The 16,388-nt window shown below is 40.4% G+C and overlaps 2 protein-coding genes across 11 annotated transcripts; one reads left to right on the plus strand and one right to left on the minus strand.

Annotated features, from left to right (window-relative positions):
- Positions 1-1,635: 1,635 nt before the first annotated feature.
- Positions 1,636-8,336, plus strand: mfrp (membrane frizzled-related protein; the record flags this gene model as incomplete). Its single annotated transcript, XM_083695141.1, has 13 exons — positions 1,636-1,689; positions 1,861-1,966; positions 2,268-2,399; positions 4,415-4,579; positions 4,790-5,009; positions 5,192-5,322; positions 5,457-5,582; positions 5,826-5,902; positions 6,015-6,163; positions 6,407-6,537; positions 7,206-7,340; positions 7,598-7,725; positions 8,112-8,336. 13 exons carry the CDS (start codon positions 1,636-1,638, stop codon positions 8,334-8,336), a joined length of 1,779 nt encoding a protein of 592 aa, XP_083551267.1.
- Positions 8,337-9,061: 725 nt separating this feature from the next.
- On the minus strand, positions 9,062-14,552 carry nudt8 (nudix hydrolase 8). Of its 10 annotated transcripts, none has more exons than XM_083695966.1 (5): positions 14,425-14,552; positions 11,562-12,482; positions 10,789-10,921; positions 10,497-10,574; positions 9,062-9,570 (listed from the first exon to the last, which is right to left on the minus strand). In XM_083695966.1, the coding sequence occupies exons 2-5, from the start codon at positions 12,479-12,481 to the stop codon at positions 9,385-9,387; spliced, it is 1,317 nt and encodes a 438-aa protein (XP_083552092.1). In that variant the 5' UTR covers position 12,482; positions 14,425-14,552; the 3' UTR covers positions 9,062-9,384. The 10 variants fall into 10 exon arrangements, 6 of the variants coding, with proteins under 6 accessions (XP_083552092.1, XP_083552091.1, XP_083552093.1 ...); XM_083695965.1 differs by lacking the exon at positions 14,425-14,552 and adding an exon at positions 13,313-13,358; XM_083695967.1 differs by lacking the exon at positions 14,425-14,552 and adding an exon at positions 13,106-13,223 and having other exon boundaries at positions 9,062-9,529; positions 10,815-10,921.
- Positions 14,553-16,388: the final 1,836 nt, after the last annotated feature.

Consider the following 16,388-nt stretch of genomic DNA (forward strand, 5'->3'; position numbering starts at 1 on the left):
CACTAAGAAAAAGTGTGTCATCACGCAACAACCCAAGTGAAAAAACACAGCACACAGTTAAAGATGGAGATTGCACCAAATGTTACATTTGATATAATGGTGAAAGGAATTTCAGATAAACCCACTGACTCTTTACTCACAATCACATTAGTCCACTCATCTTACCCAGACTGGAAGGTACACAGTGTCCTGGGGTAGCCAGGACTCTTTGGCGCAACCCTTTGACTCCTTGAGAGACTACAGGGACTTCTCTGGCCAGCGATCAAAACCGATAACCTTAACTCTAACCTTAAATGGGCAATCTGGGATTGGTGCATCAATTTTTAGACTTTTAAATGAATTATCTATAGCCATTGAATACTGAAGAATATAACTTATAAATGCCTCATGAGCTTAGTTCAACTGTCTTACCCCATCAGAACCAAAAATATACCCTTGTTCTACTTCATTGTTTGTAAACAATGTGATTGTAAGCATTGTCTAGCTTCAACACATGGTTAAAACTATCATTTCGATCACATGAATGGTCAGTATTTGCATCCAATCCTCAGCTTCTTTACCAAAAAAAGTGGCGGGGAGACTGCTTGTTATTGTTTGAATCCCTGATTGCCCCTTTAACCAAACCCCTCACCATAATCCTATCCTTAATCTTAACCCTAAACCAATGTTTTACTTTTTCTTTTACAAATTCAGAAATGTGACATTAGTTTATTAGAAATGTGACACTGGTCAGTCGGTCCCCTTAGTTTTTCGAGGGCCAAGGCTCCCTGCTCCATGATACCGGTGTGTGCATGTAGCACTCTCCGCCCAGTCATCCCCAAATAAACCAGCCCTGGCAATACATAAAAACAGTCGGATCAATCAACATACTCAAAAACTACAGTATGGGAGTGGTGTTAGCAGACTCCTATTCTGAGTTTTCCACCCAAAGCGCGCAGTTGGCACAATGGTGCGAAATGGAGTGAAATGGGGTTACAATCCGTGCTGGAGATATGCACACATATTTAGCGTGTAAACCGCAGATCAGCATGTGTAAGGCGATGTGCAAAGGAAATGAGAATAGACCCCTATGCGTATTATGGAGAAATAACTTGGACCACAACACCGCCCCCCCCCCCCTCCCTCCTCAGAGCTCAGTCCTCTCAGCTGACTCGGCTTTGTGGAACACCATGAAGGGGGTTCAAGAACTTTATAAAAAACACTCAACAAAACAAGAAAAGACTACACATCTGCCTCACACATAACCTCCATGACCACCAAGCTATGAGAGGAAAGACCACAGCAAACGGCTTGAATACTTTCATCTGGATTTTAAACCACATATCCATGGACTAAAATATATTTTTGTGGAATATTTTCAATCTTGTGGATTAACATTTTGGATTTTCTATGTTTATTTGGAATAAAGGAAAATCCTGTCATACTGGGACTCTGGAGGCCGATACAGTTTTGTCAAATGGAGTTGTCTTGCTGAAATTCACAGTGGACAATGTTAGAACATACCAAAGTGAACTTTTCACTTCTCACGTCAATACTATCTTTGACAACTCTGTTGATGATATGCTGCTTATCATAACTTAAGCCTCCATTGGAGAGGGTGAGCAGATTGGATGCCCAATGTTTCTTTAACCAAAGATGACAGACCTCACAGAAGTGTCTGTGTACTCAGAATCATCTGATATTTACAAGGTGGGAGCACAACTAATGGCAACAGCTGAGCTTAACTAATGGCAACAGCTAATGGCCTGGAGATCTGGTTATTGGTTGAGTTGTCTTTTTGTGTTTTATGGGAATTTACTTGGCATTCTCATGTTCATGGAGTGGTTATACCAATTTTCCTTATTTTTTTGCGTTTCCCAGAATGTGTTCTGTAATCCTGCGTTTGAGCTGGAGGGAGAGCGTGAGGAGAAGGTGGGAGGATTTAGAACAACCATGACCCCAGAGCCAATCAAGAGCCCAGCAACCAGTGAGTCCATCAAACTCATTTTTGTATTTTTCCAAGACATCATTTTGAACATCTAAAATGGATTTGATGTAGGATTCATTGTTGCCACACCACCAAATACCAAAGACTAATGTTATAATCAATTGGCCTTACAATATTGCATTATTTACGCCCATCAAATAGATAAAAACACATTTCAAAACATCTTCAATGACCATTTCTCAGGAGAATTTAGTAAGAAGGCTGACATGCTACTAAAACGTGTTTTTTTGTAACCTTCCATGTCTTTTCTGCCAATCCTCTACTCCCTGTGTGTCCCCAGGCCAAGGTGTGTTCAGTGTGTGTGTGATGCGTCTGAGGGGCCCATGGTGTGGCTGGGGGGCCTTGGTGGTTTCTGCTGCTGCACTGCTCCTGGTAGCAGCCCTGGGTCTTGCGCTGGTGCTCATACTTACACGTGCGTGAGAGGGACATAATGAATAACAATAGACATGGATTGGATATGTATATCTGTATATCTGTATATCTGTATATCTGTATATATGAAAGACTTTTGGGATTAGGCCCTTGATTGACTTACAGTAAACCAATATTGATGAGTGCCCCCTCCATCTTAAAACCCTAAACCCCCAAGGCCCTTAATGTGAAACACAATTTGGCATGTTTCTTGTGTGTGTGTGTGTGTGTTGGGGGGGGGGGGCATGAGGTCACACAATAGTGCTTTTTGTAGGGTTATTTTTAGAGGAATATTGTTTTTTGCCAGCCATTCCTGAACAGACACCTGAGGGCAATACCAAAACAGATGATCTATTGCTTCAGTTTCCTCACTACAAAATCTGCATAGTGGCGATTGTTCAATGCTCCATATGGTGAGCATTCTTTTGGTTGCAATAATTCTATACAGCAATTTCAATTTAAAAAAGTGATGAGTTAAATGTTGTTTTATATATTGATTCACCTGATGCCATGGGGCAGAAATGTCAAAATGAAACTGGTATACTGATCTATTTATTTTAATATGAGGCAGACAAACTAAATTCTTACCTTCTCCTTTTCCAATTTTCCTCTTCCAACTTTGGATTGAGCATACTAAATTAACCCCATATTATCCTTTTTTTTTCTTTCAAATTAGTATATTTTGAGTTTAATCAGATTATTTGCTGTAATATTTGATCTGACTGTTCTGGAGGATAAAATTGAAATTGTGACCAGCTTTGTATGGCTTGTTTTAAGAAGGGTGATACTTTGTACAATATTTCATTTTCAATTTACCTAAAATTAGATGTTGTAATCTGTATAAAGGCAAAAAGGCCCTTTTTAAATAGAGGATAAATTACTGTTAGTAATCTGCAAGAGAACCAGTTTGGAGGTAAGCATAGTTTTTTCGAATGATTGAAGCTTTTAGTGAGAAGTTCAATGCATTGATATTTAATCATTTCAACCCCCCATATTCATGTTCATTATATACAGGCACGTTTAATTTTGTCTGGTTGATTGAAATTTATGGTGGTAAGTTAATTTATGTCTTTGGGGATATGAATACCAAGTATGTCTATTGCTCCATCAGCCCATTTTATCGGTAAACTGCATGGTAGTGAAAACATTGTACCTTTTAGTGATCAAATACGTAGTATAGTACATTTTTTATGATTAGGTTTTAATCCAGAGAGACTAGAGAAGTTGTCCAGGCCTTTAATAAAACCAAGCAATAATCTGGATTGTGGATTCAAGAAAAAGCTTGAACATCCACATACATTGACACATTTGTGTTTAAGCCCTGAATATCTAACCCCTTGATCATATGATTGAATCTGATTTTAGTTGCTAGTATTTCAATGGCCATAACAAACAAATATGTGACAACGGACAACCTTGTTTAACACCTCTTGACAGATCAGTACTTTCAGAGAAGTATCCATTATTAATTATTTTACACCTGGGTTTGCTATCCATAACTTTAACCCATTTTAAGAGATTCTCCAAAATTAAAGAAGTCATGGCATTTATAAATAAATTCTAATCGCACTTTATCAAAAGCCTTTTCGAAATTCGCTATGAAGAAAGTGGACTACATCATGCTCCTCATAATCACAGTTAATTTAGGGGAGTTCGCCCTCTCTTGTTTACAACTATGCATAAAACCACAAACATTTGTTTTTGGTTTAGCACTTTTTTGCACTTTGCATCTGCACCATTTTGTTATTCTGTGTTGCCTTCTTGCCAGGTCGACCTCCCAAAAAAGGTCTCCAACATTTATGCTTTAAGAAAAAATTAAATAGATTATATCTCTGCTTCCTGTTTTTCTCCTTTATGGTTTGAGTGTGAGTACCATTCTAACAGAATTCAGTTATGACATGAAATTATGGTGGAATTCCACTCTCCTAAAAGAAACAATCCTGACAATCGCTAATGCTGCCAGAACATTCTAACATCTTGTTTCTTACCTCTCCTTCTATGTTCCCCACTGCACAGAGGTTAAAGGGCAGACTGTGAATGTGGAAGTGGTTTCGACCAATCCCCTCGACTTGTTGAGTGGAGACGGAGTGCCAAGTGGTCTACCCACAACCTTCACCAACAATAGTCAGAAGGACAGTACAGTAGCACCACAGTCAGCAAGATACCCTACCCCTGAAACGAGTGGGTGTTTTTTAATAACTTAGAATAATAATATAAGTTTGTAATTCCATAGTTTGCAATACTATAGTACATAATTGGGATAACACTTTCTTTTATTGTGACTTGTTACACCCAGTATGAATTGAACCACTGGTAACTTCAAGTTCAATACTAACTCTCTCCTTTTATTCTCTTCTTTGCTCTCCCTCTCTGTCCATGTCCATATCTCAGAGTGTGGAGGTGTATTGTCGGACTCTGAGGGGAGTTTCAGCTCCCCAAACCATCCTGGTTCTTATCCCCCGGACTCGCTATGTGTTTGGGTGATCCGGTTGCAACCGCCCTCCCTGGTCCAGATCCATGTGTCCTCCCTGACTGTAGAAGGACCATCTCCATGCCTCTTTGATTGGCTGGAGGTCCAAGAGGAGAGTGAACAGCCCACTGTGGTCACCAGGTGGATCAAACACATCCACACCAGTTGACACTATATTAGCGGTCATGCTACAAAGCTTGAAGCAAAGAACTTTTACTCCTAATATCAAACGCACAATGTGGGATCTGGGAATCTGCTCAATGGTTATTTGATCAGTGGTTATCTGATGCCTTTTTTATTTTGTATTATATTCTCCCATCTAGGTTCTGTGGCAATGTGGCGCCCCCTACAGTCAACACCAACAGCAGCACTGTGTGGGTGACCTTCCGCTCTGATGGGAGCATTGGTGGAAGCGGGTTCACTGCTCAGTACCGCGCCACCTTACCTGAGCAGAGTGAGTACTCTTCCAGAGGCAGAATCAATAGTAGGAAGTTAGCTATCGTTTGTATGTGTTTTGCAAGAAGACATTTCAAAGCACACAAGCGTAAGTGACATTGTGTGTACGTGTGTGTGTGTGTGTGTTCCCAGAAAGCTGCTCCAGGGAAGAGTTTATGTGTGACCATGGGCACTGTCTCCTGCCAGTGTCTGTGTGTGATGGTCAGCCTAACTGCCATGACCACTCTGATGAAGCCAACTGCAGCCACAAGCACAAAGGTGAGAGCACAAACATCAAGGTCTCTCACTGTATCCAGTAACTCTTTCTCTGAAGGTTGCATACATGTAGCATTCATAACAATCTACAGTAACAAAAAGCATTCATAACACATTCATTAAGGTATACGTAACATTCATAACAGCTGTGCATTCATTAAGCATTGGTGTATAAGGTACGTGAAATGTGAAAAATTGGGTGGACTATCCCTTCAATCAAAGTTGCTTCTCTATGTTGTTGTCCAGAGTGTGGGGGGCAAAAGACTGGACCATATGGCTACTTGGCGAGTCCAAACCACCCAAAGTCTTACCCTCACCAACAGGTATCTGACACCTGATACACCGAAATAACCCATCCAGCCTTACCCCCACAAAATCCCCTAAAATGTATGTGTATTAATGTTAGATCTACTCCTCCCTCTGTCTCTTACTCAGTTGTGCACATGGCGGATATCTGTTGACAAAGGTCATGTGATCCGACTCAGCTTCCGAAACTTCAGCCTGGAGACCCAGGATGTGTGTGAATTTGACTACGTGGAGGTACACGACAGTGCTGACACTGGGGCAGGAAGAGTTCTTGGACGGTAAGGACGGGTATACAAATTCTCATTGGCTGTGCATTTTGACTGTAATGGTGTCCCTAACCTTATAATTTTACCTTTAGCCCTAACCTTAATCATAACAAATTGTAGTCCTATATACCCAACCATAAATGTAACCATTAACATCACTAAATGCCGGTACCAGATGATCTGAGTGGCCTACCGTGAACATATGGTGTCAGGCAAAGAGTTACATAATCAGTTGTGTTCTGTGTCCTGTTTCAGGTACTGTGGGACCAGCCTGCCTCCTGACCTCACCTCCTCTGGGCCTCTGATGACTGTGGTGTTTGTGGCCGATGAGGGTGTGGCGGACAGTGGCTTTAACGTCTCATACCAGGCCATCTCCCTCTCACAACGTGAGTCCCTCCCACAATACACTCAGGATTACAGTGAACTAGTACAGTGTTTCTCAACTCTGGCCCTGGGGTGGCCCCAAGATTGCACTTTAATGTTTCACTCCAGCGCTATCACAGACAGAAATGAGTATATCTGTTATATATTTATTCTCAACATCACGACTGAATGTGGCTCTTCTGCCGAAAGCTTAATACAACTGCCTATTCTGCACACACCACTCTAGAGGGATAGTCTTGGGTGAGTGGTGAAGCCTGTTCTCCAGTCTAAGTAAGTTAAAGTTGTTTAAAGTCAGTGTGCTGTTGGTAGTTGTATTTTGCTGTGGTTATAAGATCAGGAACCTAGTTTCTAGGAAGCCAGCTGTTTGAAGAGCATTGTGACTGCCAATGGCCCCTGGTCCAAGCATTGATTACTTTATCTTATGATGACTGATGGATAGATGATTCACTTACTTAAACAAATGTATTTGTTCTAAGTCGCTTTAGATAAAGGCATCTGCTAAATGCCATAAAATGTAAATGATGGTGCTTACTGCCATCTGGTGGCAAATAGAATAACTGCAAAGTAATAGTACTATAACAGGTTTGGTGACTAGTTGAGTAATCAAATTACGTTGTTATTTCAGTGCTGGGCTGGGGCAGGAATATCTGATTCAGTTCTGTATCACCAGGAACCTGCAGCCCCACCCAGTTTGCCTGCAGTAGTGGGGAGTGTCTGCACCAGGAGTGGCTGTGTGATGGCTGGACTGACTGTGCAGATGGGGCAGATGAGCACGGCTGTGACAACTCCACCTATCCCCCTTTCAGTGAGCAAGCACAGATATACAATGAATTATTGTACTTTTAGAATTTTTTGATTTTATTATTTCTCCACACCACACATGTACAAGATTCATGTGATGCTGGGAGCGAGCAGTATAGGGTTAGCCGTAATGAAGAGACCCTGGAGCAATAATTCTGCCACTTTGATAACCTCTGGAAAATAGTTTCTTGTGCCCTTCTTTTAGCCCGCAATCATGTGACCTCCTAGGAACTTGTCTAACTGGTACTACTGGTCCTACAGCCTCATCCTGTGAGCCCATCGAGGTAGAGATGTGCCAGGGCCTGAGCTACAACCTCACCTCCTTCCCCAACATTTGGCTGTCCATCGCTGACCAGAGAGAGGCAGCTACTCTGCTGCGACAGTACAGGGTGAGACCTTGTCAGCTGACACACAATATGATATACAGTATAGGCTACAGCACTATTTCACTTTATCAGTGACCAAGTCATCACCAATATGTTTCCAGAAACAGCAGTTAAAGTGATTATATGGAACAAACTATGGGGGAGCGCTTGAGCAAGGTGGGTCCCCCAAATAGACAGAAATATTGTCAAGAAAATATCTGATTGGGCATAAAGGGGCACACTTCCGCATAAGCAAAAAGCTTATTTTGCAATAGTTTGTTAGCGTTAAACGAAGGACTGTGTGGTCTAATGAAATAAGAAATCATTTATTATATCATGAACCATACAGTCAACATTTCTGACAAAAGTTCCATATTGTATTTCTGAATCTCCCTTGTGGTGGTTGTCAGGTACTGATGGAGCTTGCGTGTTTCCAGCCCTTGCGCAAGCTGGTGTGTGGCATGTTCCTGCCCCAGTGCAGCCCTCAGGGAGGGGTCCTGCAGCCCTGTCGCTCCGTGTGTTCCTCTGCCGAGCAGCAGTGCAGTCAGGCCTTGGACCTCTTCACCTTCAGTTGGCCCTTCAACTGCCACTTGCTGCCCGACTCCCAGGACCCCATGGAATGCTCTCTCCCTTGAAACCTCAGTGCTAGGGATGCAGTGGGGGTGTCAACACAGGCAAAAGCAAGTTAAGTGGCACATATCTGTTATACAGTATGGTGTCATGGCAGTTTCCCAACTGTTATGCTGCACTAGTGTTGTTAGTTGCATTGCCCTTCATCTCCACATACAGACTTACATAAGTACAGTTTACATATCTGCTCAGTACAGCTCAGCCTCAGCAATAAGAGAGCAACCCCTAATCCAGGACTATGAGACCTCTCCCTAGAGGTGCAACATGAAGGAAGCACATGTCTATTGATGTTTCATTCATTATGTCTGTGTGGGATTCTTGCCTTCCTTGTTTTTTTTGCTGGTTAACATTTTCTTTGATGCCCAGCACCTGATCAAAGCCCTTCCAATGGCCCACTCAGGACTTTTATCATTTTCTCTCAGTTACAGTGAAAACATATTTTAAGGACAAGTACAACAACTGGCTGTCATGTATCATAAATATGTATAATATTGAGCTGGTAAGAGTTGTCGAGTTATAATTGTTCTCTTGAAAAGAGGTATATATTAGCAAGAAACAATTCTGATTTGACCTTTCCTTTTTTCATACACATTCTCACGAATTAAATTCCAAAACTTTTCCACGATTTGACCATGACTGTACAAACCAATGTTAAATAATTTTTGCACTACATTTAAATATGTTAGTGTGATTTATCCTGTTCAGATTGATTAGGAAATAACAGGTCAAATAATTTGTAAAAACTCTTTATTGCAAATTCTGACAACACACCAAAGCATGGTGTATTGTAAAGGTTTACTTTCTGATTAGTACTGTAGAGGTTTGACCTTCTGAGGGAATACTGCGGTTCATTCTGTTGGTACAACAAAATACAGTTTGGCTTCACAAACCTGTGAAAGCCACACAGCAACTCGCTTATAAAGAGTCATCAATAATTTGATACACAAGCCTCAGTGATTGCACATAGGACAAATCAATCAAATAATTTAGTAATCAATCATACATTAAGTTTATGTGCTTATCCACAACAGTTCTGATTAATACAATTGGTTGCTACGGTGGCACAATAAGTTTGAGGGTGTGGTCCAGAGCGACAGCTGTGAGACCCCACACACGGTGCTTCCCGTTGCGGAACACGGGGAGGGTGTATCCGTATCGTTCACCCACGCGGAAGTGTGTGTATCCTCGGTTCTGTGGGCTGCACACATGAGAGAGTGATAAGGTGAAAATCTCTTCCACCTGTGAGACAGAGGGATAATGGCATCTTTACTCTGTTTAAGCCCCTGTGCAATCACAATTTCATTAAATTTTTATTTAATTACATTTCAAGCCACAAGATAAAGATTATTTTTCATAATAGTTTGTAGTATATTATGCATGGCATTTGTTTGTAATGTATGAGTGACTATGTTTATAATTAGTTTGTACTGTATATGTGTCTACGTTTGTGATTTGTCTGAAACATTGTTCTCCCCTGCTGCAGTCTTGGACCAGATCTCTCTTGAAAAATAGGTTTTATATCAATGAGACTATAACATGGATAAATAAAGGTTGAATAAAATATGCAAATAGGAGAATACGAGAAAAATAAACAAAAATGAAATCTAAAAATTCCATTTCTAATTAAAATCATTATAGAACATTATGGGTAAGCTTTGTTTTTCAGCTTAAAAAGTTAACATATCACTAGCCTCTTTTCACAGGTGATATATCTCCAACACAACGCTTGCTATTCTTATATTGACATTCGGAAAATGAAAACCCAAAAAATAATCCAAATGTGATTGAATCTTTCAATTCAAGTAATCTTTCAATTTCATTTTCAACACCAACATCCTACCCACTGGAGCACTCAGAGTCTGTCGTTGAGAGACTAACCTATGACTGGAGTGGGCTTTTAAGGAATATACTGATCTAGTGGCAGACAGACTGGTTTTGCAAAATCTCAAATCAACCCCTAGGCCCTGAGATGTAAGATCGGAGTTGACCGAATACTATATTTCACCAATATAAGAGAGATGTGGTAATATCTTCACCTTGCCACCTGACCTGGCTGGGTGGAATTTCTATCATATTGCTTACAAATCCACTAGGGGGGATTTTGGATTGGTCATACAGTATCTGTAGCAAACAGAGTGGTTGTAGTTGTAGTAGCAAGACTGTACCTCGCCTGGGTTCGGCTTGAATGACAGCGCCTCCAGGGGCCCAAGGTTGGCCAGAACAGGGGCTATCATCATTCCTGACTGTGAGGAAAAAGGCACAATTAGTTACATTAGTTGCTTAGATGCTCAGGACCAGTACATGGGCAACTAGTCCAAGTAAGACAAATCAAGTGCAACAATAAAAAAAATAAAAAAGATTAAATATTACAGTATTTCCACCCATGTCTAATTTGAGCAGTGGAAATATCAAACAGATTAATGGGTGGTCATGAAGCAGTGGGACCAGAGTTCTCACCATATCCCTAAGTGGCTTCAACACACCCCAAACTCTGTCTGCTGCCACGGTAACGCCCAATTCCTCCTGTGCTTCCCGTAATGCAGTGTCCACAACATCCTTGTCTGAGGGATCCCGCTTGCCTCCTGCAAAACTGGACAATCACACAGCGCTGAGGTCCTTTCCAGACCATTTCCCTGACCAAACACAAATGAGGTTTCAGTAGTTTTTTCAATGGCTTCATGGGCTAGATTTTAACAACCCAAATGCAATGGCTACAGAGCGCAGAGGGATCTGGATTTCTTTGCCATCCCTAGTTCTGGAAGAATATTCCCCATTAATTTGGGGGAATTTACAATAAATTAGTGTAAAATCAGTGTACCGCCAATGCTTACAGTTTTTTACTGGTCTGTAAATCTAGCCAATATGCTAACTAGTTTACAATTCTTGGCACCCATTACAAACATGGTCTTGTGACTTTACCATTTGCATGTCACAACTGTTTCTGTTGAGTAATTTGTGTCACTCCAAGTGACTTGCAGTGATTAATCTTGGAAGTTATTATTCATACTTTCAAATGTGAAAAGTCGCCACTCATTAAACACAAATGGAGAAATTAACTAGGAAATCTTGTCTGGAATCGGCATGAAGTAAGCACTTCAACACTCTATGGCGCTCTGATTTAACTACATCAAAACACTTCTTAAAGCTGTTAAATTAGTTATCATCAGAGATACTAAACTTGGTCATGCAATGAAAGTTGTGGTAGCGGGGGTCTGACATGAAATACCAACCTCACATCACCCTTGTGTCTCCCCTTCAGCATGCTGGACCTGAGGGTGAAGAGGAAAGCAGGCTCCCCCTGCACAAAGCAGAGAGAGATCAGCACGGCCGCCCACTTCTCCTGGGCCCCTCTCCTCCCCCTGTCCTTTTCGTACAGAGCAGTGTTGGGCCCCAGGCTCTGCCTGCAGCGTGCCTCGTTCTCTATGGACAGGCAATACTTCAGGGTAGCCTGGTGGGGGACAGCCTGCTGAAGGCCCCGGGACTGGAGAAGGGACAGGCTGGGAGGTCTGGAGAGAGTCCCTGTGAGGTCCAGACTCCATGGTTTGAGTGTAGACCCATGCATTCTAAGAAAATGGTGTTTGAGAAATGTAACACCTTGAACAGAACTATTAGTCTTACTTTTAACACTCAATGGGAGGTCATTGTTTAACACAGCAGATGAATGTTGGCATCTCTCAGTTTGACTATTTTTTAGAAGGCACTTAATTTCGTTAGAACAGTCAGTGGCTTTAGCATATCCCAAATGTTCCAATGCAGTTGTTTTCCAAGGGGCAGATGTTAGCCCCAACAATCTTGGTGTACGTTTGAAAGAGTCCTGAGACAGTTGAGGACAGTTGGAAGGAGCAGCATTTGGTGAGGGTTCTTGGGCTGTGGGGTTTAGGATACTGCTTTCACAGTCATACATTTGTGAGGAGATGGTTAAATAAAGAGATACAGCCTCCTGAGAGTGTAAGGCCTCCTCTCCTCCTCCTCTTCCCATCCTGCCATCCCCTTGGTAGAGAGAGATAGTCCTCCCAGCTCTTGGTCTATTCCACCTCTGACAGGGGGGCTCTGTCTGGGCAGGAAGATGGGAGTCTCTCACCCCCAGCAGCAGGGGTCTATGTGTCCTGATGGGGCATGTCCAGGCAAGAATCTGTGGACTCCTCAACATTCTGGAAAATGGAAAAGAAACAGGCAACTGAGGCAGGGTTTCTCAACTCCGTCCTGAGAACCCACACTGTGAATGCATGCATGTTTTCATTGAATGGCTTTTACACTACACTGAGTGTGTGTATCAATCAATTTGGATGTATCAATCGTTGGGTGTAAATGCATCCCTGAAACCATACATCAACAAGTAGCCAAATTGACTAGGGATGGTCACTGTTCACTATTTTGACATTTACATCGTTTTTTGATGTCAGATATTTTGAGGGGGGATATCTGCAACCTCCTCTTTTTGAAACTCCAAACAGTGTAAAACAGTTTTTTTATGGAGTGGTCATTGCACATTTAGCTTCTTCTGAAGTTTGCCAACCCTGCTGATTGTTGACAACACCTGTCTGAGTATGTGAAGATGACAAAAACATGTGGCTAGCTGTTACTAGTTAGCAATTTTAGTTAGCATACGGTCGCTAGCTTATTTCTACCCAGTAGTCACTCTTCGCGACCTCTTGCGTCACAAGGACAACATGACATTTTACAGAAATGTTGTTTTACATATTGGACGTTGAAGTCAATTCATGAATGCAGGCGAACATGGAAGACGATGCATTTCCACCATAGGCTAGCTCACCGAGACTGAGTCTGAGGCCGTGTATGCTGTAGTAGACCGGAGTCTCAAGTATCAGTGTGGTGACCACCGGTGTAGTAGGCTAAAGGACTAATATCTCACTGTTACAGTGTCTTGGTCGACTGAGAAACCGAGTATCATGAAAACCAAGTGCACACGTCCCGACAACCTCACTAAAACGGAAATAAATGTTTGTGGTGAACAACTCACCTTGAACATTAATGATGCGTCTGTGTTCCGTGAACTATAATAGTGGAACTCCGCCCACCTACCTCGGGTGTATGTAAATGAGGATTTCTTCAAAATAAAAGCACCCACGTTAAACTTGTTTAAACTATTTAAACTATACAAACTTGAAAGTGCATGTTTTAACATGGTGGTCTATGGAAACCAAAAGACGCCAAAAGATTGTTTTAACCACTGTCGCTCTTACATCTTTTAAACTATTTACACCAACTGTAAAATATGCTAAAAACTCAAAATGATCAACTCTGATGAAAGCTTTCTGATACCTATTCAACTTTTTAAGCTTTTTGTAACTTCAAACCCTCTCATCTATGACCTTCTAACATACTATCTATCTAACCTTCTATCTTTCCAACCTTATATCTATCTAATTTTTCAACTACCTAGCAACATCCTTTCTTCCTTTCACCAGTCACCACTGCTTTATTCAATATATCCCATATTGATTAACCTCTTAATTATACTAATCTATCTATACCTCCCCTCTCTCATCTATCCATCCTCTCTTTCATCTATCCATTCATCCAACCAGCCAAACAACCAACCAACAATCCATCCATCCAATCAACTACCTAGCTAGCTTGTTTCAACTACCTAGCAAATCTATCTATCTACAGTATCAAAACATCTTTAAACATTTCCCAATACCAAAATAAGACTGCAAGCCCACAAAGTTTCTTCTGGAACTAGTTTTTCTATTTTTATTTTTAATGTATTGTTATATTATCTTATGTTGTTCTTGTATAGAACTATTCTGTCTATAGCTGTTCTGTACTCTGTTATGTGTTTTTATGTTTTATGTGGACCCCAGGAAGAGTAGCGGCTGCATGTGCAGTAGCGAATGGGATCCTGATTAATAAATAAATAGATAAAATACTTTTTTGTACTATCCAATGTGTACATGGCAGATACAAGTAATATCAACTCTGGTAATATTTGTTTCCATATGTTTCTTTTGCGATTAGTAACGGCATCATTATCAGTGTCATAATGGTCCAATATACCTGTTTTTGAACGTTTTATTAAAACATTATATGTTGAGGGAGTGCTTTTATTTTGAAGTTTAAAATACTCACAGGTTGTAAAAACTTCACCTGAAAACGTACCTGCCTTTAAAGGCAGTTTGCAGGTAGCTGCCCCACAGAGGCTATGTACAGGTATCGACCAAAGGATTGTCATCACTTTTTCAGCGCTATACTTAATAGTGGCAACCGCACAGAGGCCACGACAGGCAGCAGAGTTCTGTGTTCCTTGAGTTCCAATAGTGGAACTCCTCCCATCTACTTCCGGTAATGTATCTTAAGTGAAGATTTCTTCAAAATAAGAAGCCCAAGTTAAACTTCATTTCGTATTTAAACATAGTAAATGGGGGCAAGGAACCACAAACAATATGCTAATTATCCTAACAAATATATATTCAATCATCACCATATAATATTTGGTATAGTACTGCTCCAGAAGGCTTTGTAATGTTTCTAATATCCTGATTACCCTGAAATAGTATTGCCTCAGAATATTGGACTGTATAGAAATATGTTTCCATTTCTGTACAGTCCAGTTTACACAAACATAAAAGGCATGTGTAAAATGACATGTAATGGCACCAATATGTAAATTGTAAAGATCAAGATAACTTTTTTTGAAATAGTATATATCTTCTGTAAATTAGAACAAAAATAAGAGAAAATATTGTAATCCCACCGCTTTCCATTCATCTCTTAACTCACTATTTCGTCTTTAAATTGCGAAAACGGAAGTCTTAATGGAGATCTTATTGGAGCTCAGAGAACACAGATTTTCTCATCATAACCAACAACTTCCAACATTAAGATTTCCGGTTTCGTTTTCGCAACATCAAAATAAAAGCGTGACTTAAGAGATGACATATTTTCTCATGTAATTGCTGAAACAAGGACAAATTATTAAACATAAAGCATATATCATTTCGAAAAAGTTATCATGACATTTTTGATCATCACAATTTACATTACAGCTGGTTGACCACAGTAAAATGCTAGCAAATTAGATAAGACAGCACTTTAGAGTCAAACTCACCTGATCTATATTCTAGAAGTGTTGCCAAGTAGACTGGTACCAGCGATTAGTTTAAATAATCGAAAAATATTTATGTATATTAAAAAATATATTTTGAAGATTGAATAAGATTATAAGATTGAAACTCACTTGATTCATATTCTAGAAGGGCTGCTGAGTAGAGGGGGAGTAAAAATAATGTTTAGCCTTGGAAAGTTATTTGTGTACAGTCCATTATGTGTTCCCTATGCAGTTCAGCAGTCTTTCAGTAGGGTAATTAGGATATTAGAAGAATTACAAACCCTTAAAAACAGAAATAATACATTGAGAGGATTAAATGTTTATTCCCAGATACAGCTGCATATAAGTTGTGGTTCCTTTATCCATATGTATTATTTTTTCATACTTAATAGGTATCAACACCAAAAGTCATAGCAACGCGAGTTATACCTCTGCACGTTTTAAAGTTGGATTGGTGAATAACTCAAAAGTTGTAGGAGGAGTAGCACTGGGAATAATTGGAATAATAATAATAACTAGAAAAAGAAGTTCCAGAGGACACTTTATGGGCTTGTAAGGTGTTATTTTAGTAGTGGAAAAGGTTTAAAGATGTTTTGATAGACATATAGATTTGCTGAGTAGTTGAAAGAAAGTGAGATAGTCTTCAGTGATAGCGAATAAAGTTAAAGATGGTTTGGTTGGTTTGTTGGCTGGTTTGATGGGTTAATGCATAGATGAAAGAGAGGATGGATAGATGAGAGAGGGGAGGTATTACATACAATACAATTAAGAGGTATAGGTCAATACAATTAAGCAGAGTCTTTTACAAAGACATTGTCACAACGTGGGAAAGCAGGCAGTGGTAATGAACGTGCGTAATTGTAAATATCACTCATCTAAAGTGCGGTATCGCTATGTGCTCTGTGTAGGCCTATGGTGCTCAACCACTGCAATCAGGTGCCACAATGTGACGTCTGTAGGCTAACTTATTCACTGCAATTTATTT

The sequence above is a fragment of the Argentina silus genome, assembly GCF_951799395.1.
Source record: "Argentina silus genome assembly, chromosome: X".
In the NCBI taxonomy this organism is placed as follows: domain Eukaryota; kingdom Metazoa; phylum Chordata; class Actinopteri; order Argentiniformes; family Argentinidae; genus Argentina; species Argentina silus.